We start from the raw sequence: 24,476 nt of genomic DNA, 5'->3' as shown, positions 1-24,476 counted from the left end.
TGTGGGTATGTACGTGATGGTGTGTATGTGGGGTGTGCTCATGATGCAGATGATTTTGCACTATGGATATTCTTAATACACTTTTTAACCACATTCCGCGATTACCTGAACAAGTCAAGGCCTAAACAGTGGTCATTGTATGTCCGGGCTACGCGATACAAAACTGAGTTTTTTGCATAGTTAGTGTTGATGTGAGGAACATATGCTCTAACTACTGTATATATCCTACTATTTCATATTCTTCGGTCTAATAGAAACTATTTACGTAACTCAGTCAGATATATATCTTTGGCTCTTGAAAGGTTGTAAAAAAATAAATTGAATTAAATAAAAAAAACAATATTTATTCATACAGTCATCAAATACAATAAATTATATTCACAACTAAAAGTACTTATAAAAATATAAATTCATTTGACATTTAATAACCTCTATAACATATACAACATATAAACTCCGTGGTCTACTTCAGCACATAACAAGGAGAAATAACATTACGAAGGAAATTAATCTTTAATTAACATTAACAAAATTATCTTTTAACACAAAATGTATATTAACTTACAGTGTCAATCATAACCATACAAAACTCTTAATGAATTAATCACTTGTACATAACTAACAATAATCACTAGATTTATGGCTTATTACTCAATATAATCATGTTTACATTAAATTGGTAATGTTCATTATATAACTACATAAATGGCTACGCATAGCCACAACCGGTTTAACATGGCCAAGCGCAGCCAAAACTATTTAAAAGTTTAGCTATGACTGGTTAGACTTGGCTAAGTTGAGCCAAAACCATTTACAAGTTTAGCTATGACTGGTTAGACTTGGCTAAGTTGAGCCATAATAGTTTACACATAAGATATAATATAAATGAAAAATTAATTACAAAAATAAATTACATTTACTTAAATAAACTTACTGAACTTAGAGTCTGAACGACGCACTAATTAATAAAACTTTCGCTGATATAATGTTCGGATCTGAGTTCAGGTATATCACTTACATGTCATTTAATTTGTTTATCAACATATAACCACCGCTTTTGAAAACGAAAACGTATTTAATAATATACATCAAAATTTTCGTATAAAAATAAATGTTTCACTAGCGATATTAACATGGCTCGCTATCGCTACCGGAAGTTAGTGAATCTAAATTAAGATATAAACACGTTTTCATTCGGAAAGGGTATAGTGTGTGAATATCTAGACATCTAATCAGTCTTTAATTTCACTTATCTTAATCAGATATAACGGTATAATATTAACTATAAGATAAATAGATTTGAATGATTTTCTAAAAATATAGTCCATATCGATCTAACGAGGCTTCTAAACGGGCCATGTTTTGTTGCTATGATGGCTGCGATAAGTGTGATTTCGTCAGCCATTGCCGGTATGTGTAGCCCGTTTAGGAGTGTATCATGGGCCATACTAATGCAGACATTGCAACACATGGCCCGGCCATAGATGGCTCGGCCATTAGCTGCATTATAACATTTTTGTGATGGCCGGGCAATCACTTGCAGCAGAACATGGCCCGTTTAGAAGCCCCATAACCAAATGCTTTCACTCTTACTTTCAATGGCAGGATATCAAAATGGCCGCTTCCTGTAATTGGCAATAAATCATAAAATATGTGCCGCTAGTATTAGACACAGATTATGCAAAGTGTCAGTCCATCGTGTCAAATTTTGATTGAACTAAAGGGACAATAAACATAATTAATTCTATACATTAAGTTATGTACATATTAATAAATGCATTAAATTTTTGACATAAAGTGACGTAGTTTGTGCATAATCCAACTTGGATGGACACCAATTGTCAAAATCAGTTGACAGTTAAATTAATAAAGTCTCGTAAATGCGTTACCACCAAATCGCCACATAAAAAGTGCAGAAGCGGTGAAACAGCGGCCTATGCATTCAAAAGAAGGGATTGATCGATATCCTTTAGTAGCAGACAGGGCGTCTGTCAATGATACTTGCTGAGGGAAGTATAATCACAGACTAACCACGGATACGGCTTCCCTGTTACCGCAGCCCGCCTAGGGCGGTTGTTAATAGCCTCGGGATTTTAGTGGTAAACACGCTAGTTCCAGATAACCCTCCTGCACTAACGGACGTTCCACAAAACGGTATAGGCAATGCTGTCAACTGTCAATGGTAATTATATCTAGAGTATACAAGCACTATAATCACGCGAATAAAGATATTACCACAAACAATACATAAAATTGAGTTATCGTAAAATCAATATAGATTGTAGTCTATAATCTCTGGAACTAAACGAACGATCTGATCGAAATTATTGACGTAATACGTAACGTGTGTTATAAAGATTGCTTAGGCCTCGGTTGCCAAGTGCCAACTGAGATCGAAATACGCATGGCCAAACTTCGATATTAAATCTAAAATTGTTTATGCTCAATTATTACTTAGGCAGTATTTACCACGTTGTCTATCTTTTTCTCTCATTAAGGATATTTCGTTACCAGGCCATAAAATTATTTTTAAAAAATATTGAGGATATTTAGCACAAAAACAATAGACAAGAGATTCTAGAAGTTATCTAATCGAAGAAAGTATTTCAAAATAGTCTACCTTGGGATTATTTTAATAAGGCTCAACACAGACGTTCCGTTTGTCAACGACAAGTCTTTTATATATATTATTTTGCTAATATATTGTACTTGAACTTATATCATAAAGATTTATATTGCTCATATTGGAATGGTAAATTATCTCTCAGTGAAAATTTGTTTCATGTTTCCATGACAACAGTCTAGGCAACAGTTCAGAAATATATGAAACAGTTTAATTTTGTTGGAAATCATACTATATTAATCTATGAATTTTTTTTTTAAGAATTTGTAAATCTGGAAAAAAACAAAAATCTCAAAAAAGTTCTCTCTCTCAAACTAATAATAACTCATTCCATAGAAACTATAAAACATCGAAGTAAAATTTAGACGTTTTGACCAATAAAATTTTGAGTCTGTAACGTTTTATTTGACATATGAATTGTCCGTTTACGCGCGAACTTAGCATGCCAACAAGAGGAAATACAAATGACCTTATGAAAGGTCATCGTGGCGTCGCCTTGAATTTAAATATTACACATTGATAGTAAGTGATACGAAGCGATATAAAAATGTATCGCACAGGTAAAACGTTACCATTTCTATGTTTTTGTGTAATATAGTGAAAGCCCGCGTTAATTCCATTGTAATGTAACCTATTTGTCAAAATAATTCTTTATTTGTACACACCCCAATCATTATTAAAGTTGTATAGTTGAGTTAAGGCAAAACGTTACAATGCGTGGCTGGGATTAAATTATGCGTCATTGTTTAATTGTAATTTTCGACTTTCCTATAGTTTACACCACATAAATGGCAAATTTTAGGTTTAGTGCGTCACTGAGTGGTGACGAACCGTTTTTCTATTGGGTTACATGGGTTCAAGAATCTCCAAAAATGGCGTGACGTAATGAATAATGCCCTATATGCTGCGGGAACTATTGACAATAGAGAATAGTGATTCTACAGCTAGTCTTTTATTAACATAACTTTTACTCATTTAAAGAAAATACTTTTTTAACGGATTGAAGTTATGTATTATTGTAAACTTATAATTATTTAAACATAATTTTAAATTTATCCGACGTTTTCTTTAGATTCTACAGCTTTTAAAAACGTCCTTGATATATAAAAAAATCTTTCTGCATTTAAAAGTCTATAGTCTATACCGAGAAAAATTTACAGAACAACGTGCTACGACCGAATGAATGAGGAAACCACAGGGTAGTTATTCATTGAAGATTTATTCAAATGACGCCACAATTAAGTAATAATAATATATTGCAAGAATATGTAACAATTATTATGTGTTAAGAACACTCGTCATTTCTCATATTCTGCCACACAAAATGGCGCGTAAATTTGTCTTCAAAGGAATTTTATATTTTACCTTATTAGTCTTATGAATTGTTCAATTCTTATATTGTTTGTATGGTACATATCATACGTGTAAGCGAAATTAGAGAATTATCAGTAAATTAATTAATAAAGCCTTTTATAAATGTGACGAATACTTATATATGATCCTAATCCTTGGGATTTATCTGCTCCAGTTCAAACAATTTGTATTAAAAACTTGGCGATTGAAAAGAGGTGCGGGAAGTTCCTTGCCAGTTCTTTTTACCCGCTCTAGGCCCTTGACTTGAGGACTGGTTGTAAATGTAAATTTATAATTAATTTAATTTGCTTTTTTTGACGTTCATAAGTGTACATGTTTACCTATATGAATAAAGATATTTTTGAGTTTGAGTTTATTAAAATATCAACTAGATTGTCTCGGGTTACTTTAAGATTGCGAGTACTTAATTCTTTTCTGTAACCAAACCGATTTTTAAACGTATCGGAGTTTTAAAATGTCAATTGTCAAAATTATAATGAAGGTTAACAACCTAATACAATAACGTTATTTAAATCAGGGGAAAGGTTAATTAAATTAATTAGTTTTAGGTATATTTTTAAATAAACATTCTAGAAAATTTTATATATATTTCATTTTGGTAACAATGTCTAAGTGAATTAGTAGACTTTTCAAATGAAAAGGTAAAAATCAAATAGTACTATTTCTAGAAACTTTGTAAGTAGTTTCTAGAAATTTTTACTCAAAAGGAATAAATTTTTTACCGGCGCTGCATTAGATCTGGGCTAAGTATCTGTTTCATGATGTGACTAATAGGCAAGTGGTGATAAGACACCTGTGCCTGACACACGCTTTTCGGGTATACGACAAGTTTTCCTTTACTGTTTTTTGAAATCAAAAATTGATTATAAAAGCAATTTTTTAAACCACATATTCTAGTGATCCCCGGTAGACCCGGACCGCGTTATAGAAAATGGCGTAGTAATATTCAAAAATTTTACGATTAAATAAAGTTATTTTGTCTATTTTTATAATCATTATAAATTTCACACTACAGAAATATAGCTAAATATATATTTCCGTTATAGGGAAATACTGCGTTCTATGGGGGACAGAAAGTACTAGTTATTATTACGTAGTAAAACATTACTCCTCACTCAAAGGCCGGCAACGCACCCACTAAGGGTGTCCATGGGCTGCGATTACTGCCCTTTATTATAGGGCTCGTTTGTCCCCCTATTATTAAAAAAAAAACTACTGTTAGAATTACTCTTAGTATTCCAATATTCATTCAACGGATAAAGGCAATTTAATTATTAACAAAATACCGATATTTCTAGTTTATACGTTTTTAAAATGTACTGTAAAACCATAGACTATATTTATCTATTAAGGCGTGGCAATCAATCAAACCTTTTGAATAAACATGATAGAATGCAAATAATTTCAATATAAGACGCTTTTTCTCCTTCAGAGGCCCTTTCTTAAACTTTTAACTTTAAATTTACTTTCAAAACATTATAAATTCACTAACATTCTGTACTTTGCTTTAAGATCTTGTTTGTGTAATTATAATCTAGTAGGTTATGTAGAAATTATTGTCAATTAGAACACACTAGACGCAGGGAATCCAAGTAAGTCTAGTACTTTTAATAGAATATTTTTATTATTAAAGGTTAATGACGTTCAATTTCCAAGAAATTTGTGGACTTACGAAAAATACATTTACCGAACTCATTTGTCATCGCGTGTGCTGTTTTTTATTTGATAATGGAGAACCAATAAAATCTATGTATTTTTTAAACCAATAAAATCTAAAAAAAACAAAGATACTGTGAATGTGTTTAACACAGAATTATTGACACAATTTGGGGTTTTATTTTTAACCTGTCCATATCGGTATTATATTTCACAGGAAATAACGGTACATATTGAAAAATTATGCTTATCCGCGCGACACGCCACCGAAACCGTGCTCCCAACTACAATCCAAACTTCAAAGATTGAAATCTTTTCATGATTCAAGAATGTGAATGAAATCTTTTCATGGTTTTGGAGAATATCAAACACGATATGGTAGCCAATGATGCGAGGATTTAAAAAAAATTGGAATAATAAATTATTATGTCCCCTAGTTTCCAAGTATACTTTAAGTCGCAGTGCCAATATATAATTAGAAATATACACCCTACAAAATACAATAAATAAAAAAAATTTGTTTCGTAATTGGTTTTACAGCTATCCTTTTGTTCGTAAAAGTAATTAGCATTAAGATCATATAACATATCTATAGAAGAGAATGTTTTTAACCAACACAAAATAAATTTAATGATTATTGAAATATTTTATGATACATACCAATTATTTACCATTGAAGTATGAAAGCATAAAAACTCAACAGTTTAATTAATTAATAAATTGATAAATTATTGTGATTGATGTAGATACATTAATGAAGATAATTTATCAGTTTTTGTAATATAATTTGATGGTTTGCTAATGACTCATTAAAATTAATAAATAGACCTACAGTTTAGTTTTTAACCTCTCAATATTATTATTAATCAACAAAATCTATTTACTTACATATAAATCTCATCAAAACCAGACATCTTTAGTCATAAAAACTATATTCCTGGTCTGCCATGTCATGACATGCCATGTAATGACTGTCAGAGCAAGAATCATGCAAAATTATTTACTCTGCTCCGAGTCAAAAGTAATTTAACAATCTTGCCGTCTCTGAACTGGACTTTACCATAGCACAATTCACAAAACTTTTGCACAAAATCCACGCAACACAATTCACCAATACGGCGTGTGACCAACGATGGAACCACTCCACGAATTACCATAATTTATCCTAGCACACGATATCGCTGGCGTTTTTCTCACTGACGACTTTTCTATCGTAAAATTTTCACCATTCCTATTATCCCAATACTCCTTATCTTTGCAGCGGAAGCACACACAGAACTCTAACTTCCTCGAATGTATGGGTAGCTGCAAACGGAAGCCAAATGTGTCGTAAGTTGATACACCAATCGTGTTCAAAGGCCCAGATTCGACAAATGCACAATATGTGTCCTCATGTGTACTCCACCCGTCGGATGATGCACGGATCAGAACTTCCTTCGCGAAATCCAAGTTCTTCACTTTGACGGTACCATCCACGGCGCCTTCGTTCTGTTTCACAATCACATTCTCCAACGCGACATAGTTCTCTGTTATTCTCCTTCTGAATTCTAAATAATTGGAGGCCGGTTGCGGGAACCTCACATCCCAAGTGTCAACCAGTGAAGGTTTTCTTTCCAATGGTGGACTGGCGACAATCATCAGAGCCCAGTATGGTGGTACATGGGACGGCTCAGTCATGACCTTCACATGCTCCAACGCGTAACCTCTGTCGTCCGCAAACACTACTCGTTTTTGCTTCTTCTCCGTTGATAACCGTATACAGCTTCTCGGTGCTGATGATTTTAATGACAATTGCACCGGTTTTAGCACAGAGAGAGAGGGCGCCGAGTAACCTCTAGATGTTAGTTTTGTTGGTCTTCTAACGGGAGCTGAATAGTCTGTTAGAAAACCGGCTGGCGGGCTGCACCCATAAAATATTTGTTCCGACGACAACATGTCGATAGCGGCCATTTTGAAACACGACACGCGTTACATGTGCCGCTCTAAGCGACGAACTAAACGGTTTGCAATGTGTTGTGTGTTTTTATAGCTGCGCTCGCACATACCACGAGCTTGATACGGGAAAGTAGAGTGACAATAATTTTGGAGAAGTCACGGATTATCATCTCTTTAATTTGGCAATAAGGCTTTTGTAGATATTTCATAAATTTCATAAAAAGTCAATAATACGGACTACAGTTCAACGTGACTACGTCATAATTAAACACTGATAAAGTTAATGCATACTTTTATTTATAAAATTGTATCATTTTTAATAAGTTAGCACTATTTTGATGGATACAAAGAGGGAGTTAATCCTCGGATAGCATACCTATCGAGTAGAAGAGAGATAGATGTGGCAACGTACCATAAGCGTAGGTAAAGGAAACGTCATGTTTTTTCATGCATGCTATGTTCATCTATTTACTAGACTTTATCATGTTAAAACTATAAGTTCTATGTGTATATACTTAACAGACGAAATTAGGAATGTCACTTTTTCGATTTTCGACTAGCAAACTCTTATTGTTTTAGTTTTAATCAAAATCATACAACTTAAAAATTAAAATTGAAATAAAAGAATTAATGAAAGAAAAGTCTAATACATTTAGATATTAAATACAAGTCTGTATTTATTTTTTTTTACTTTTTTAATCATTGTAGTTTTTATCAAAATTAATAATAATTGATATTTAACATAAATATTAAAATAACATTATCATGAAACTGAAATATTTGAAAATTTCACTTCTACCACATGTGAGAAACAGGCTTACAAATTACAACTAAACGTAAAGATATAAAAGTCGTATAAGATATTAAGTATGAGTGAATGTTAACAATCATATAATTATTACGATTCTACCCATGTTTACACAAAAAGCTTTTAATTGTCTAATTCTCTGAGACGTCTTTCTAATTTCCTTCCTATCCGCACTAAAACTATGATAGCACAATCTCTTCTGCTTCCTATTCTCGACTATGCGGACTCCTGCACCTCTGATATGAATGAAGAGCTACTCAACAAGCTCGAACGCCTGCAGAACTTGTGCATACGTTTCATATTTGGTCTTAGGAAATATGACCATGTGTCTAAGTTCCGCAGGCAGCTGGGGTGGCTACCTATTCGACTCAGACGTGACGCTCATATTCTTCAGCTTCTATATTCAATTCTTTTCAATCCCAAAACCCCTTCTTATCTCAAAAATAATTTCAAATTCTTAAGTCCTTCTAACTATACGCTACGCTCTTCTAATAGATGTCTATTGGAAATTCCATCCCACAGCTCTTCCTTCTTAGGCAATTCATTTAGAATTTCCGCCATTAGGCTGTGGAATAAGCTGCCTGAGTCTATACGATTGGCTTCCTCCCTATCGTCTTTTAAAACCCTTCTATTCAAATATTTCCTAACCTTATCCTATCCTGATCAATCGTGACCTGTGTAATTCTTGTATCTCCTGTTCGTTTTGTAAATTCTCTATTTTCTTGTATTTGTAAGATTAGTTTTAGTTAGTTATTATAATATATATAGTTACTAATAGATTAAGGATCTATATTTTAATATAAATTTATTTTGTTTTTTATATAACTTCTGCACTTCTTGCACCCATCATTTTTCTTTATTTATTTCTATTCTTACTAGGGTTGCCTGGAAGAGATCGCTTGTTAGCGATAAGGCCGCCCGTTGCATCCCTTGTAATTTATATATACTGTGTTATTTGTATTTCTTTAGCAACAAAGTGTAAATAAATAAATAAATAAAAAAAATAAATAACCAAAACTCAGGGGCAACACTAATTAAGACATTACTAGATTATTTGTTTACACTAGACGCAGAATTCAAGGGGTGCTACCTATAGCGATAATGATAACCTCTCATCTATTTTAATTAGCTTTAAGATAATTTAATATCTCGCTTGAAACATTAACTATTTTAGATTGTTTCTAGTTAATATATTTAGTGGAACCACGAGTTATTTATATTTTGTATTAATGTATTTAAATTGTCGAATCTTTCAATTTAATACCAAAATATACATATATTTAATGACACAGAATTCAATCTCCAGTCCTCCTTTCTTTTGCAAGCCTTTTACTATGGCCTACCTTAAATTGGTCTAGTGAGTAGGGGATTGTCCTCGGGATCCTGTGACTTCTACCTCGGTAGGTATTTATTCTTAACCTAGATAGCAATAATAATATTTTTTTTCTGGGACTCCCTTTCTCACTCTATCAATCGGTCTCACTCCCTCTCTCCCTTTACTTCGACAATAACCGTGCACATCTTGGTGACGTTCCGTAAAAAGTTAACCTCGTTTATTAAAAAAGTTTCACTTCAAAAATTATGACATGAAAATCCCACTATCACCAAAATCATGGCGACTGTCGTGTTCACGCGTCGAGCACAACGCTGCGCCTAGACATGGCGTGATCGCTGTTGGGACGCATTATTTTATTATTATAAGTTATTAATTCTATTCATAGTTTATTAATTATACACTTTCGCCCGTGTTGTAATTAAATATAGTATTTGTGATTGTGACACTGAATTCGTATGTTCTTTTATATGATATTGGTAAATATCGATCACAAAAACGCCCAAACCCAATAATTAATGCATAATCTCGGGTTGTTCTCAATCATGGATCAGTCCGTGACAGTCGATCGATCTCCTATTTGCATCCCAATAACAAAACCCTACGAAGACAATCCAGCTTTGGGACGGATAGAATGCAATAAAAATCAATATAAACCAAATAAAGTAAATAAAACCGTACAAATAATATTAAAATATACATGTCTATGTTTAAAACTTATCAAATAGCTTTTTAATTATTTTTAAAACTGGTGTAAGATAAAATCTTAAGGATATTGACACAGTCGAACAGTCATGTTCATACAAAGGTCTATCCACATATACCGATCCGACCCACCATGTTTAGCTTGTATCGACAGATAGCTAGACTAATCCGTCGATTGGTTATTGGTACACTTTTATCAATAATTGAATTAAGATGTCTATTTCAGATGGTTAAAAATTTTACTTATTACGTCATTAATAATTTAAACAACAAAATAATTTTATGCAGCCATTTTATGAAATTCTGACACAGAAATATCGAGTCACAGTTTATAAGATAAACGAAACTACAGAACTAATCATTACAGCTCATGGACATCCATGTTAGTTGCCAGCCTATATACTCTTTTTTTTTAATTTGGAGATGCTTGTAAACGAGCCTATGTTACTAACGGCTTCAGCGTTATAGGTACCTATACTCTTTTATCCAGGAATTGCACTGGAAATTACTACCAATGCAAACCGTTACAGACATTTTAGTTTAAATTTACACTAATAATTATTTATTTAAATATGAGTTAAAAATCCGTTAATTTTGATTTCTAATAGCTGATTGAATAAAACGTGACAACGTCATAAGAAAATACTGATGGAATGATTGTATTTTTCAAATCAAAATTTATAATATTTGTTTGATAGATATTTTGTATGGATATAGAAGCAGATGAATGGATTGTGCCTCTTTGTCGCTCGTTGCGCGCTCTCGCTAGCACTTCAAGCCTTAAATGGAACGCCTCAGAGGGAGGTAACGCCACATACGTCATGTTTTTTCGTGCGTGCAGCCGGCTCCATCGAATTATAAGACGTTGAAACGTCAAAAAAATATAGCTACATTAACAGCTTCTAATTTTAGTTATCAAATCAAGGGCGTAGAACGGAAGAGATCTGGTAATAAAATCTTCGCCACTTAATAATCGCCAAGTTTTTTTTTAAAATAAATCTTAGAGTTACCTAACACTTAGAGTTCAGTGTGCCTCGAACGAAGTCGATTTACCTGCGTAATTTTCCAATGTTTAGGGTTTTGTCGAACTACGACAACCATTGTCAAGACATTGATCTCTTCTACCACAAAAAGAGAGATGTCAAGAAGTACTTGGAGAAGCGGGAAGACTCCGATTTTTTTAAGTAGTAGTTTTTTACTTAAGTAGTTGATATTAATAAATTCTTATTATTATTTGTTGCTTTTTTTTACTTTTGCAGTTTTTAATTTTATTCTTTTGTTTTTCTTTTAAAGCTTGTTTTCTGTTTTTTATTTAATCTGTTTTGGCTTTGTGTAGTGTATTTGTATTTTGTATAATAATATGTATTAAGGAGCTGTTAGATTACTTATAATTAAATAAATAAATAAATAACACACATTTCCGAACCACGCATCGGACGCGTGATGCTAATTTTTTAACGGGCGTGTTACTCACGCGCCGATTGTTTAGGTAGACACAAAATTTTCGTGTAATTAGTTGCGTTATCACACACATGTAACACACAGGGTTGTCAATGTCAATCGAATTGCAGATTTATTTCCAACTCACAAATATACAGTATTATACAAGAAAATTAGAGAATTACATATCACTAAACAAAAACTCTCGTTAAAAGTAAATTAATCAATAAAGCTTTTTATAAATGTGACGAATACTTAAATGATCCTAATCCTTGGGATTGATTTGCTCCAGTTCAAACAATTTGCATTAAAAACTTAGCGATTACAAAGAGTGGCGGAAAGTTTATTGTCAGTTGTCCTTGCCCGCACTACGCCCTTGACTTGCGAGCTTGTAGTAAATGTAACTTTACAATTAATTTAACATTTTTTGACGTTCACAAGTGTACTTGTTTAGGTATATGAATAGATATTTTGAGTTTAAGTTGAACGTAAATCTAAGGAAGACTTATATTTGAGACGTTTCTTATTTTTTGCTTGCTTTCCTATTGGAAGCCCCAATAGCATTTCTTTGTTCGAGGGAGGAGAGACAGGGCTAACGTATCCACAGATACAAGTAGTATATAATACCTACAAATATAAAGTAGTAACAATATTCTTCAGCTTATTATTAAAAAAAAAATTTAAAAAAATCGGTGTTTTAATACTGTCAAATCAAATCATTTATTCCAATTACACCACGTAAAACTTGTACTTTTGAACGTTAAATATAAATAAAGATAATTATAGTTCTCCAAAAGGTAGTTTCGTGTGTAGAAAAATGGATAGGTAACTCCACACTTACTCTTTTAAAATTGGTTTTAACAATATTTGTATATTATTTATTTATTTATTCAATTACAGACATGGGTAAACTCACAATAAAAGTAGACTATTATGTAAGTTAAATATGTGAAGACAATGTACTGGCATGTATACTAATTAAGTACCAACTGTGGGGTTACCGGTACCTACCACGGAACTTTTTTTTAATTAGCAGTGCCCTTGAACCCCATGGCCCAAGACTACTCCAAAGGAAACCCGTGACCCGTTTATTTATCGTCTGCTCTGTGTTTGGCTGGAATTGGAAAAGGTTCACCAACCAGGTGGACCGATCAACAGAAAGACTCATTGTCCTCAAAATTATACACTGACATCTACTCCAGATGTTACCTAGCTGATCACGAGGCTGCGTGAGCTACTGACGAAGAGAGATGAAATTCGCCGAAGGCTCTGCTACTAAATATTCTGTATTATTAATAAAGGCATCTAATCATATAGGAGCAACCCTATATTCTCGTCTAGACAGATAGCATGTGGGAATTTCGTGGTGATACGAGAATATCGTATCAATATGATCAAGGACTTTTTAATATTTCATCATAATCCACATGTATATCACTTTGTATATGTAACAACACAAATATAGTATTGACAATATTCTTAACATAGTAATAATTAATAAATAGAAAATTAAAACTACATAATTTAAAAACTTTGGTATGTAGGTACATTTAATAATGGAATTTCCATTAATGTAATGTAAAATTAGAAGCATTTAATGTATATTTCTTTTTTTGTTTTGTTGTTCATGTAAATGAATAAATGATGTTAAATTTGAATTTGTTGCTTGTATAAATCAACAGTGCCTGGGCCAATTTTACCAATTCTTATTTTTTGACGTGACGTCTTATAATTCGATGTAGCCGGCTGCACGCACGAAAAACATGACTCATGCGGCGCTACCTCGCTTTGAGGCGTTCCATTAAAGGCTTGAAGCGAGAGCGCGGAACGAGCGACAAAGAGGTACAATCCTTCGTAATCGGTCACAGCCTCAGGCCTCATTAAAACAACCAATTCAATTGTTATATTTCCCTATCATTTAAATCTAAAAATAAAAATGTTTAGTAATTTAAAAAAATAAGAGTGAGAGGAAACAAAATAATTAACATTCTTGAAACTTTTACTAAATAAAAAAAACATTTTGTACAGACTTGGGAACTCCACGTTTTCTATCATCTCTATCACATATCTAAGCAAAACCGTTTGAGCCGAGGCCAAAACTCTTCGCTTTCTCTCTGCAAAGATTTAGTATTTCCTTCCAAATGACCGCGAAAACTGAACGTCGTTCGAAATACAAAAAAAAACAAAATTTAAAAATCATTTATTCATATAGGTAACACTTATGAACGTCGAAGGAAAACAAATGTATGTATATTTAAATGCTTCTAATTTTACATTTGCTGCCAGTTCTCAATTCAAAGGCGTAGAACGGAAGAGAAGAACTGGCAATAAACTCTCCGCCACTCTTTTTAATCGCCAAGTTTTTTCTTTTACATGTTTGTAAAGAGCTGCAACCATTACACCATGTTCCATATGACATCTTGACTAATAAAGAATAATAAAATAAATTAAAAACAAAGATTTGTCCTCTATCAGCAGGAAGCATGGTGAAATTCAATATGTCAACGTAAAGACATATAACTCTAAAACACTAATAGACGTACAATATAAACACAATAAACTGGACATAATGAACGAGTGTGTATTTTTAGGTATAACGATAGATAAATTTTGTAATTGGAAATCACATATTGAAAAATTACAGAACAAAATAGACCGTTTTGTTTTTGTGTTAAAACGACTAAGGGAAACTGTTAACCATGCTGCGGTATTAGCTGCTTATCATGCATATATTGCATCTATAATTAGATATGGAATTATAATTTGGGGAAATTCAGTCGAAGTGAATAGGGTATTTAAGGCCCAAAAAAAATGTATTAGAGCAATTTGTGGAGCAAATTGCATCGATAGTTGCGTGCCTCTATTTAAGAGACTCAAAGTGTTATCTCTTCCATGTATTTATATATTAGAAATGTCCCTGTTCGTACACAGAAATATACATTTTTTTAAATCGAATGTAGTAAGTAGTAGACATGGGGAGAAATTGGCTGTGCCAAAAATAAATTTAGAATTATTTCGGAAAAACGCCTTCTGTATGGCAATTAAAATTTACAATAGATTACCGAAAGAACTTAAAGATCTTCCGACAAGAATCTTTAAAAAGCGACTTAGTGCATTACTTTTAGAAAAAACGTACTACTCAATAAACGATTATTTGTGTGAGACATGGTAATTTATATAAATTTAATTATGTATGATAATTGACTTAATTGATATGAATCTGACTAATAATGTAAAATCTAAACTAAGATAAATTTGCGCGCCACTGTGTGTGGCAGAATATGCGAACGACTGACAATTGTACCACCTTGACATTTTGTACCATATTCGTGCAATAAATAAATTATTATTATTATTATAAAAATTCCGATTTTTTAACCTTCATTTAAACAGCTTGACTGTAAACGATAATAGAAAAATATGACACTTTCCCTGTGACAACAGCTGATAAATAACGCGTGCTTAGATAACATATTATCTAGTGTTTGTAAGATATTCTGTAAAAATGGGAAAATATAATAAAAACGTTAAAATAAATAATTCTGTGTTTTTTTTAGTTTCTAATGAAATTCCATTGGCTCAGCCGGGATTCTACGAGCTTAGAAATGAGAGTTACACTAAAGCTACTAGGATAACACTTCTCTTCTTTATTACTAATCTATTTTTTAATTATCTTGAATAATAATAAAAACCTAACAAGAATAATTTTAGAAAAACAATTGTCACTCCAAGAGCGAAAAACAAATGTTTAAATCAAGATTATATTGCGTCCTTGACATTGCTTTAAATTTGGAATGTCACGATAACAATTTGCGGCCATTGACCGTCCTCTATCTAATCTATGCTTTTGAATCGATGCCTACAATTGTTATAGTTACAACAATTGTTTTTTGTTTTATTACGATAACAATAAATTATTGTGTTATCGTAGTCACGTTTTTGTGAAACTTTTTGAAGATATACCTCTTTTGGCACGTCACAAAATCCTGACAGTCTGTAGTTAGTTATAGTCAACAAATTAAGCTAGATAATGCGTTATAATTAAACTTTCAATGTTTTAAATACTTTTTTTCTATTGTTGTGTCGTTTTTTCAAAAGCAGAATAAATTTTTTGGGCACATTTTTATCTTGTTACGCCAATGTAAAACTTCTAACGCGTGTCCAAAGGTATATATTTAGTGCGTTGGGAAAAAATTCTGAGTGTAAATTTATAGGAACCGTCACAAAAAACCGATACCCTGTAGTTACCATAGTCAACATTTTTTTTAACTTTATTTTACTAGATAATGGGTTATAATAAAACTTTAAATATATTAACTACATTTTTTCAATTCCTTATGTAGTTTTTTCTACGAACGTAGAATAAGGCGAAGGCTAACATTTTTAAAGAGATTTTTATAAATATTTTACGCCAAAATTCTTCTAACGTATTTTTTTAGTTCTCTTTTGAGTTTATAAAAACTTTTTTTGTATAGTACATCAAACGGCTCACCTGATGTTAAGTGATACCGCCGCCCATGGACACTCTCAATACCAGAGGGCTCGCGAGTTCGTTGCCGGCCTTTTAAGATTTGGTAGGCTCTTTTCTTAAAGGAACCTAAGTCGAATTGATGAATAAATATTTCCTTTTTATAATAAATATATTTATTTATTAGTTTAAAAACAACGTTTTAGCATAGAATTATTCAAGAAAATATGTCACAAAAGCAGCGGGCGTTACAAAATAGATTTCCACAACTGAGAAACGCTCATAGTATTTTGTATTCGGTCTTGCTCGTTGTCGACATAAATAATTGGCAATGCGCCACCAAGTCTTCATTAGATACATTGTGAGTACACCAAAATATACGTAAACTAAAAATGGAATTATCATCTTCTTAAACAATCTTGAAACAACCTTGTTTCGTTTATGGCGTTCCACATCTTATTAACGAATCTTCAAGAGTTTTTAACGCCCAAACCCAATAACATATCCCAATCCATTTTTGACCAGCTGAGATAGACATCTTAATCCAACTATTGACAAAATATGCCATGCTATCCAATGACAGTTCAACTGTGACAATATCCTATCTTAGGATTTTAACTTAGTTTTTAAAATAATTAAATAAAATATATATGTTTTAAACATAGACAAGTATATTATAATATTAACGGTACGGTTTATTTACTTTATTTGGTTTAATTAATTAAAATAATTCAAAATCATTTATTCATAAAAGTAATATAATGTACACTTATGAACGTCAAAAAAGAAATACATATACATTAAATGCTTCTTATTTTACATTTAACGCCAGTTCTCAAAACAAGGGCGTAGAACGGAAGAGAAGAACTGGCAATAAACTCTCCGCCACTGTTTTTAATCGGCTTGTGAAGCTGAAAAAGCTAAAGGATGCAAATACAGGGTGATGATTTTTTTCCATTCCCTCATCGCAGGGGACCGAAGAGCTGGCAGCTACCTCGGACAAAGAATTAGTCTAGCTATTCAAAGGGGGAACGCTGCCAGTATCTTCGGAACCTTATGATTATTAACTAGACACGGTGAATATAGTATCACCTACATATATTTGTAAAACAGACCTATTTTTAGTATTTTTCTTCATTCATTTACTTTTAACATTGTTTAAACCTTCCCTGAATTTATTTTTATTTCAGGATCGTCATTCTCGAATTTAACAAAGACAAACGAACAGCAATTAATTACTATATAGATCAGAAAAATAATTATAAAAATCTGGCAGCGGTGGGATTCGAACCCACGCCTCCGAAGAGACTGGTGCCTTAAACCAGCGCCTTAGACCGCTCGGCCACGCTACCTATACAAAGAAGATGATAAATTAAAACTATATTACTCTATCAATAAAAAATTAAGAAATCAAGACTACCGGAGACAATTAGATTAAATAATTTTATTAATGTAACTTAACATAACAATCAATTATACAGTATTAAGAATTTTCTTAATGTACATAGTAATAATCATTAAAAAATATATAAAGAAAATTAAAACAAATGTTAAAAATTGAGCTCTGTAGCAGTGTATCCACAATGTTATGTATGTGGCAGATTTTTGTAATTTATGTAACTAATTGTAAGACTAATGCTGTCAGCATATCCTCGCTGTATTGCTATTCTTATTCGTTACAGAGAGCACCATCTCTGGTTACCAGTCGCCAACTTACCTGTAATTAGCTGTGCCCTTGAACCCCACAGACCAGGAGTCTCTTACTCCTATAGGAACATGAATATTTTTAACGCCAGGGGGTCAGCCGTGGTGAAGCACACAAAACAAACAAAAAATGATTTGTGAATTTACATTTACTGCCAGTTCTCAAAAGGACGTAGAACAGAAGAGAAGAACTGGTAAAAAACTCTCCGTTCTTTTTAATCGCCAAGTTTTTTTAAACGTTTGTAAGGAGCTGCAACCATTACACCATGTTCCATGTGACATCTTAAGTAATTAGACATAGACAGAACCTGATTAACTCTTAGGCTAATTAGGCTGCAGCATTTACTGCCGTAAATAATACTACTTAGGTATGGTAGAACTTATCCGAGGTATCTCCACCAAATATATTATAAACTCCAAATGCGAATCCTCTAACACTTCGTATCGAGAAATCTGCTCGACTCATATAAAAATGAAGAAAGAGGACTTCTTTAAACACTGCAAAATATTGCCAATAACAGAAAAGTAAAAAAAAATGTGAGCTGTCACGGGACGCCTGGCAGATGTGAAACATCGACATTATTTTGTAAAAGTAATATGCAGAAAAGAACAGATTGTGATAGAAACTAAATACCTATGTCATAATGATAAAATAAAATATTACGATTTTTTTTCCAGATAACGATGACTATTTGTTAAATAAACATTATTTTCATTAAATATTTTTAATGTGAAATTTACTACTGCATTTAGACTGTGTATCATATAGCGCGGCGATGCGTCGCCACGGCATGCGTCGCCACGAGAGCATACAACGTATGGCGAGAGAAGGTTGCGGTATTTGCTACCGCGGCTAATAAATAGTCTACCCAATCACATAACAGATAGCCTAACACTAACCAACATAAATTCTAAACTAAAAAACTACTTTTACATGCATTTGTCGCGCTCCTAAACAAGACTGCTGTGGTTACATTAATACAAACCACAGCGGTTTTCTAATGTAACATATTGTAATATACTATATTATTTTGTAAAATAAAGAGAAAAAAAATTACAGGGATATAATATGTATTTCTTTATAACGTTTCATAAGTGTACATTGTGTTACCTAAATGAATTATGAATTTCAATACGATAATAAAATCCCTTGATCAACCTTACCAAAGGATAATGTATGTATTTGTTTACAAATACAAAAAATGTTCACAAAATTCGCAAAAGACCAAGACTACGCCATCCGTTCGCAAATTACCAAGCGGCCTTGTTCTGAGAAGAACGGATTCTGATCGGATGAGTCATGAATCTAAGCTTTTTTTTTATAGAACAGCGGGCAAACGGGCAGGAGGCTCACCTGATGTTAAATGATACCGCCGCCCATGGACACTCGAAGCTATAGGGCTCGCAAGTGCGTTGCCGGCCTTTTAAGAATTTGTACGCTCTTTTCTTGAAGGACCCTAAGTCGAATTGGTTCGGAAATACTTCAGTGGGCAGCTGGTTCCACAAAGTGGTGGTGCGCTGCAAAAACTACCATGAAAAACGCCAAGTTTAAAGTATACACCATTGCAAGACCGATATCTTGCGAGTGTATTTACCGACCTTCTGTACTCTGTTTCTTGAACCTTGAAGATTGCCTTTATCAGACAAAACACCCAATTTATTAAGTCAATATGCAGTTATTTTTGTTGAGTTATCACTGCGATAAACTTTGCCCGTGCACAAAACAAGAAAACAATACCTGATATTTTGTTATATGTTCTATTACATAAAAAAACGAGGGTGCTCATGATCACACGGCTTTCGCTTTCCTTCCAGGTTCCAAGCAAGCGCCTGCTTGGGAATATGATTGGGACCCCTACGAAGTATATGGTCTATCCTTGGATTGGATATATGTATGTACATAAAATAAATAAAATAAAATAAAATAAAAAAGCCTTTTTATTTCCTACAAATATAACTTTTTACATTGGCCCATCTCCAAGCGCTTACTTATCTAATTAAAATTAATACCATCTTATTTTTATTTATTTTCTATATTATTTACCTATAACTATTTTATTTATTATTATTTATTGTTATGTATGTACATATACATATATTAATTTTCTACAAATATTTAAATTTATTTCATGTTTTCATTGGTAAATTAATATTTTTGTGGTGTGTGGAGAGGAGTGGAATTACGTACAATATAATATGATACCTCAAACTTTGAAACTCAGCTGCAAGTAATAATACGAACAACCCTTTCTCCGTGGTAGAAGATACAGAGAAATACCACTTCTCTATGCAAGGCTAAAGGATTAAGTCGAGATAATCGGGAGGATTCTTTGTGGGAACCAGATATTATATAAATATATATATATATATTTTAAATTTAATTATTAGTAATCTAACAGCTTATACTTATACATATTATAATACAAAATACTAAGACAATACAGAAACAGAAAGCCAAAACAGATTACATAGATAAACAATTTATGTATATACTAGCAGACTCGGCCAAGCGTTGCTGTGGCTAAGGTTTTTGTTATATTACATAGTAGTAAATTAATCAAGGGAAACCGTAGGAGAACTTATGTGAAACGTTGGTACCACGACACGGACCTAAACTAAACTACCTTTAACTCAGCGCCATCTGTTAGAATTGTATCAAATAATAAACAAATGTTAATGTTATCGTAATTTTAGTAAGGATGCCTATTTTTTTTGAAAATGAAATATAGCCTATGTCACTCAGGAATGATGTAGCTTTCCAACAGTGAAAGAATTTTTCAAATCTGCCAAGTAGTTTCGGAGCCTATTCAATTCATACAAACAAACAAAAAATCAAACCTTTCCTCTTTATAATATTAGTATAGATATAGAAAACAGAAAACAAACAAGTGCATTAATAGATAAAGATACATTAAGAAAATAAAACTAAAGTAAACTGAAATTTAACATTTAAAAACAACAAATAATACTTAGAATTTAAAACTACTACTTAAACAAAATCAGAGTCTTCCCGCTTCTTCAATCTTCTTGACATCTCTCTTTTTGAGGTGGAAAAGATCAATATCCTGATAACGGTTGTCATAGTTCGATAAAACCCGAAACATTGGAAAATTACGCAGGTAATTCTACTTCGTACGAGGCACACTGAACAATTTTGAGTATCTTGTCGCATACGCAGGAGGGATTTCAAAAGAAATTAACGATAGCAAAGAGGGGCTATCTATCCCTCTCTATCTACCTATCTGCCCATTAAAAATAGCAAGTCTTGCTGAATCCGTCGACATTCTAGTTAGTCTAAATTAAAATATAAGCAAGAACCTGCATAACTATCGAAACATTGATATTTTTTAAAACAAAGAAATTTGACAAACTTTTTTAGTATATTTTCCACAGCTTTTTTATATTTCATATAATTTTACTTAATTTACTTCATGTGTAGCGAAAGTAATTAATATTATATAAGAGTCAAGGAAACAGTCATTTCCGCATTCATGCTTATCACATGATTGCAGCATGCTGAACAAGCTTTTCTCCCAGTGGTTTTGTGATTATATATATACTAGCGACCCGCCCCGGCTTCGCACGGGTGCAATGCTGATAATAAATACACTACAGAAAATCTGTGAACGTTGTATATAAAAATGTGGATTATCCATAAGAGATAGACATATACCATCACGGACTTTTCTGAAGACCTTTTCAATGTGTACAATACTTACAATACAGTACATTATAATCAAGTCATGTTATTATACATATTAACCTTCCTCTTGAATCACTCTATCTATTAAAAAAAACCGCATCAAGATCCGTTTCGTAGTTTCAAAGATTTAAGCACACAAAGGGACATCGGGACAGAGAAAGCGACTTTGTTTTATAATATGTAGCGATTTAGTAACGGAATGTTGCGTACCACGTGTTGCACCATTCCCGCTACCACCTCGCTGGGTAAAATGCACGCTAATCAGCGTATTGGTAGATGGAAGAAATCATGGCAACGTTAGGGACGGGTATTGTGACTGCAGAAGAGTTGTGCATCTGGCACAAGACTAGTGCTTCATGAGACGGTCAACCTCCAGTAATGGAGAGGTCCTGAGAGAAGATTATGTATAACTTTTCAGAATACGGTTTAAGATTCTTTTCTTCAGTGACGGAGAAAGAATTAAAGAGAACGTAGTGACAAAGACACGATTTATCCCGGCAACACACTCGCGATTCTTCTTATATTTAGAGTAGATACCCATGGGTGGCTGTATCACTATACATCAAGTGAGCTTCCAGCCCGTTTACCTTTTTGTGCTCTAACGCGTATTGGCAGCACCTATCGTTATCGCGTGTTAGGTTTTTTTTCGTTACGAAACTTCTTGCTTCAGTTGCCGCGCTCAAAGCCCGCGTTAAAATTTATGCAATAGCTTTATGTTTTATTTACTCGGTAACAAACACACACATTATTACTGATAATAAGGAAAATGTTTTTCTTTACTATCTTAAGGGTTAAATGTCGTAACTACATAAATGAAAGTGAAAATATAATGGCGCTTATTATAATTAATAAACAGTTTAAACTAATTCAAACTCAAACTAAACAAATGTTGTGTGGTGGAAACCACGGTAAAAGTTACACTTTTTTTCACATTATAGATATTTAACTAAATTTTTTTGGAATAATATTCCATTAAGGGTATAAAATCGCTTTATCAATCTTAATTTTATAATTGGAAAATTGGAATGATAATGGGACTAATAAAAGTTGACTAAGTCTCCAACTAATATTTTTATTGAATTCTGTGTCTTAGAGACTACGACATACATAATACTTAACAATTGTTTAGATAATATACACACATGAAATGAATAATAGTTTAATTTAATAATTTAATTCCTATTTTTAGCAAAACTTATGTTTACATATTATATTGTCGTACATATTAGATAGAAGATTTTATAAAATTATCAGTAGATTTCGTAATATGTATGATGTAATAAATCAATATACAAATGGCGTTTTTCTTTCTTTAGCGTTTTGCCCAATGTGCCCGTATTAAGTATTCATATTTATTTATATTTAGTACATATAGACACGGTATCAGTGAGGCCGCGCCCTAGGCTGTAGCCTAATTAGCCTTATGCCGCCGGCTTATACCGCCGGGTTTGCCGCCGGCTTATACCGCCGGGTTTGCCGCCGGCTTATACCGCCGGGTTTGCCGCCGGCTTATACCGCCGGGTTTGCCGCCGGCTCACAGACCGTATGACGCTAATAGGATCATCATCTTTTGTTGCGATTCTTGATCCATGTGCCTTGGCTTCCACAATAGTTCATTTTCTTGATACTTTTCTATTAATAAAAGTACTGCACTATCATCCCAGTTAAATTCTGTCATTTCGTTATTATTATGAAATGAACAACACTGCCATTCCGTATCGTGTGCCCACGGGCATGTATAGATGCGTCATTTATTCAGGCCCTAACTACACCCCTGAAGACTTTCAGTCTCTCCGCCACTCTTTAATTGTCATGTTTTGAATTATACAAATTGTTTGAATAAGCATTAACGGTGAACCGCTATAATATGTTTTCAATAAATAAATAATAATATTATCGTAATTGGTGTAATAATATAGAAAAACAACTTACTTTCACGATAAGAGAATTGAGTCAAAACAAAATAATGAGATAATGGTGGCGTGATTGTTATACACAAAAAATTGTCGTCAATCTCAGTTTATTTTACGATTTTTCCTTTATGTATAAAAACATAAACTGAAGTATTTCCGAACCAATTCGACTCAGGGTCCTTCAAAAAAAGAGCGTACAAATTCTTAAAAGGCCGGCAACGCACTCGCGAGCCCTCTGGCATTGAGAGTGTCCATGGACGGCGGTATCACTTAACATTAGGGGAGCCTCCTGATGTTTTCCTTCGCCGTTCGAGCAAATGTTAAATGCGCACATAGAAAGAAAGTCCATTGGTACACAGGGGATCGAACCTACGACCTCAGGTATGAGAGTCGCACGCTGATGCCATTAGGCCAACACTGCTCTTCGTATATGTCAGTAATATGATTAAATTTTCTCCTACAAAAACAAGTGAAACTCAAATAATAATGCGTAGAATCTATTCACTATTGCTGCACCAATATCTAGCCTGATGTAGAAATGATGAGGTACAAGGCTTCTAAGGTGTACGACTCACAGTTTCTTGTACGAAGCCGGGGTGTGTAGCTAGTGATACCGTCACCAGTGATGTAATCAAATACTCTGCGGTTAGTTATTGTGATAGCATTGCGAAACGCGAATCTTTTAATACAAATAAATCAAACTCAGACTCAAAATATATATTTATTCATATAGTAAAACAAGTGAACGTCAAAAAAATTTAATAAATTGTAAATTTACATTTACTACCAGTTCGCAAGTCAAGAGAGAAGAGGG

The 24,476-nt window shown here is 33.0% G+C and overlaps 1 protein-coding gene and 1 non-coding gene across 2 annotated transcripts; both read right to left on the bottom strand.

The window, feature by feature from the left end:
- Positions 1-323: 323 nt before the first annotated feature.
- On the bottom strand, positions 324-7,634 carry LOC111001770 (protein phosphatase 1 regulatory subunit 3C). The gene has a single exon (XM_022271776.2). The coding sequence runs from the start codon at positions 7,601-7,603 to the stop codon at positions 6,761-6,763; it is 843 nt and encodes a 280-aa protein (XP_022127468.2). The 5' UTR covers positions 7,604-7,634; the 3' UTR covers positions 324-6,760.
- Positions 7,635-17,612: 9,978 nt separating this feature from the next.
- Positions 17,613-17,694, bottom strand: Trnal-aag. The gene has a single exon. It is a non-coding gene; the product is annotated as a tRNA-Leu (tRNA).
- Between the last annotated feature and the right edge of the window lie 6,782 nt (positions 17,695-24,476).

The sequence above is a fragment of the Pieris rapae genome, chromosome 24 (genome assembly GCF_905147795.1).
Source record: "Pieris rapae chromosome 24, ilPieRapa1.1, whole genome shotgun sequence".
NCBI lineage: Eukaryota > Metazoa > Arthropoda > Insecta > Lepidoptera > Pieridae > Pieris > Pieris rapae.
This window is presented reverse-complemented; position numbering and strand designations above follow the sequence as displayed.